This window comes from Nicotiana sylvestris, chromosome 6 (assembly GCF_000393655.2).
Source record: "Nicotiana sylvestris chromosome 6, ASM39365v2, whole genome shotgun sequence".
NCBI lineage: Eukaryota > Viridiplantae > Streptophyta > Magnoliopsida > Solanales > Solanaceae > Nicotiana > Nicotiana sylvestris.
In genome coordinates this window covers 67,686,880-67,690,126 of record NC_091062.1, presented here as the reverse complement: position 1 = coordinate 67,690,126, position 3,247 = coordinate 67,686,880, and the positions used below count along the sequence as shown (strand labels likewise).

Genomic DNA, 3,247 nt, shown 5'->3' with positions numbered 1-3,247 from the left:
TTCCCGCGAAAATCCAACTTCGAATGGCTCGAATCTAACCAAAATAACTGAATACCATAAATACAAACCATAGGAAGTAATTCTGGATAATAAAGTTGTAATTTTTAAAGAAAATGAAAAGGTCAACTGAATAGGTAAACCCCGGGCCCGCACCTCGGAACCTAACCAAACTTAAAAATCATAATTTCTATTTCGAGACGAGTCCAACCATACAAAAATTATCCAATTCCGACCTCAAATCGACCTTCAAATCCTCAATTTATAGTTTAGAGAAGTTTCACAAAAATCCCTAATTACTGCAACTCAAATCACTAATAAAATGATAAAAACAATGATGCAATCATGATTAATGAACAAAACCGAGTCAAAAACACTTACCTCGATCCAGTCCTTGAAAATCCCCTCCAAAATTGCCCAATACTAAGCTCTCTAACTTAAAATGTGGAAAATGAATTAAAACCCTCGATTCCACCTTTTTCTGCCAGACTATTTTTGCTTTTACGGATAAATGGTCGCTTCTGCGACTCCGCATATGCAAAAAAAAAACATCACAAATGCAGCTTCATTAAGCCTCAGCAAATTTCCTCTTCTGCAGTCCAGCCAGCACATCTGTGCTTCCACTTCTGCGCGTCCGCTTTTGCGAAAAGCGACTGCACCTGCGATCCCAAGTCAACAGACAAGACTCCGCTTCTACAGAAGGAATCTGCATCTGAGGTTGAACATTTGCCCAAGGACCTCCGCACCTATGGACCCATCTGACCCATCCCCATCTTGTATATGCAACCAAGGGGCCACTTTTGTGGTGCCACACCTGCGGCCATACCCTCGCTTAGCACCAGAACTCAGCAGGCACTAAAATTCTTCAAGTCTCCAAATGAGTCTGAACTCAACCCGAATCACACTCGGGACCCCGGGGCCCCTTCTGAACATACCATTAAGTCCCAAAATACATAACGAACCTAGTCAAGGTCTTAAATCACATCAAACAACATTAAATTTATGAATCGCACCCCAATTCAAGTTTATTGAATCAATGAACATCCAACTTCTAAAACTAATGTCGAATCATATCAAACCAACTCTAAATGAGCTCAAAATTTTCATGCAAGTCCAAAATGACACAACAGACATATACCAACTCCTAGAATCACAATCTGAGCTCGATATCACTAATGTCAACTCTCGATCAAACCTCTTAACCTTCAAAACCTTCAATGTTCCAATTTTCGCCAAAAAGCACCAAATCAATATACGAACATCCAAATCAACATCCGAACATACTCCTAAGTCCAAAACTCACCATGCAAAGCTATTAGAACCATCAAAACGCCACTACAGAGTTGTCTACCCAAAAGTCAAACTCCAGTCAACTCTTTCAACTTAATCTTCCAATCTTAGGACTAAGTGTCTGAATTCACTTCAAAACTCACCCGAAACCAAACCAACCACCTGGATAGGTCACATAGCCACAATTGAACATAGAGGAGGGAATAAATAGGGGAACAGGGCTAAATTACTCAAAACTAATGGTTGTATCATTACATTCTCCCCATCTTAAAACAAACGTTCATCCTAGAACGTGTATAGAGACGTACCTGAAGTGATTAAACGGGGAGGAAAAGGGCTATGCATATCATGCTCGATATCCCAAGCCACTTCCTCGACTGGTTGACTCCTCCATTGAACCTTCACTGAAGCAATGTTCTCTGACCTTAACTTTTGGACCTACCTGTCCAAGATGGTCATCGACTCCTCAACATAAGTCAAATCCTTGTCCAATTGGACTGAGCTGAAATCTAATATATGGGACGGATCACCGTAATACTTTTGGAGCATGGCATGGAACACCTGGTGAACTAGCGATAATTTGGGTGGCAATGCAATCTTATAGGCCACCTCCCCCACTCTCTCGAGGATCTCAAAGGGACTGATATACCTAGGGCTCAAATTTCCATTCTTCCCGAATCTCATCACACCCTTCATGGGTGAAACTCGCAACAAAACTTCCTCTCTCACCATAAATGCTATATTACGAACCTTTCGATCAGTGCCATAAATCTTCTGTCTAGACTGTAATGTATGAATCTTGTCCTGAATCAACTTGACCTTCTCCAAGGCATCCTGAACCAGATCAGTGCCCAATAACCTAGCTTCTCCCGGCTGAAACCAACCAACTAGAGAACGGCATCGCCTCCCATATAAGGCCTATTAAGGAGCCATCTAAATACTCGATTGTTAGCTGTTATAGTAGGCAAACTCTGCAAGTGGCAAGAACTGATCCCATGAACTCCCGAAATCCATAATCCAGGCATGTAGTATATCCTCTACAATTTGAATGGTGCGCTCAAACTTCCCATCCGTCTGGAGGTGTAATGCCATACTCAACTCAACCCGTGTGCCTAACTCACACTGTACGACCCTCCAAAAATGTGATGTCAACTACGTGCCTTGATCGAAGATAATGGACACCGACACCCCACGAAGGCAAAAAATCTCACTGATATAGATATGAGCCAGCTGGTCTATAGAATAGGTCGTCACCATCGAAATGAAATATGCCAACCTGGTCAACCTATCCACAATAACCCACATTGCGTCAAATTTTTTCAAAGTCTGTGGAAGCCCAACAACAAAATCCATGCGAATAAGCTCCCACTTCCACTCGAGAATCTCAAGTCTCTGAAGCAAACTGTCCGGCCTTTGATGCTCATACTTCATCTGCTGGCAATTTAAGCACCGAGATACATACTCCACTATATCATTCTTCATTCTTATCTACTAATAATGCTATCTCAAATCCTGATACATCTTAGCGACATCTGGATGAATGGAATATAGCAAATGGTGGGCCTCCTCAAGAATCAAATTACGCAACTCATCCACATTGGGAACACATATCCGACCCTGCATTCGTAACACCCCATCATCTCCAATAGAAACCTCCTTGGCATCGCCGTGTTATATTGTGTCTTTAAGGACAAGAAAATGGGGGTTATCATACCGACACTCTCTAATGCGCTCACACAAAGAAGAATAATACACCACGCAAGCAAGAACCTAATTGGGTTTCGAAACATCCAATCTCACTAACCGATTAGCCAACTCCTAAACATCCAACGCTAATGGTATCTCACTAACTAGAATATATGAAAGGGTACCCATACTCTCCGCCTTCGTACTCAAGGCATCGGCCACCACATTGGCCTTCCCGGGATGATACAAAATAGTGATATCATAGTCTTTTAAC

At 42.0% G+C, this 3,247-nt stretch overlaps 1 protein-coding gene across 1 annotated transcript; it reads right to left on the bottom strand.

Annotated features, from left to right (window-relative positions):
* Window positions 1–565: 565 nt before the first annotated feature.
* On the bottom strand, window positions 566–2,769 carry LOC138870730 (uncharacterized). Its single transcript, XM_070148565.1, has 3 exons — window positions 2,587–2,769; window positions 1,730–2,205; window positions 566–656 (listed from the first exon to the last, which is right to left on the bottom strand). Exons 1-3 carry the CDS (start codon window positions 2,767–2,769, stop codon window positions 566–568), a joined length of 750 nt encoding a protein of 249 aa, XP_070004666.1.
* Window positions 2,770–3,247: the final 478 nt, after the last annotated feature.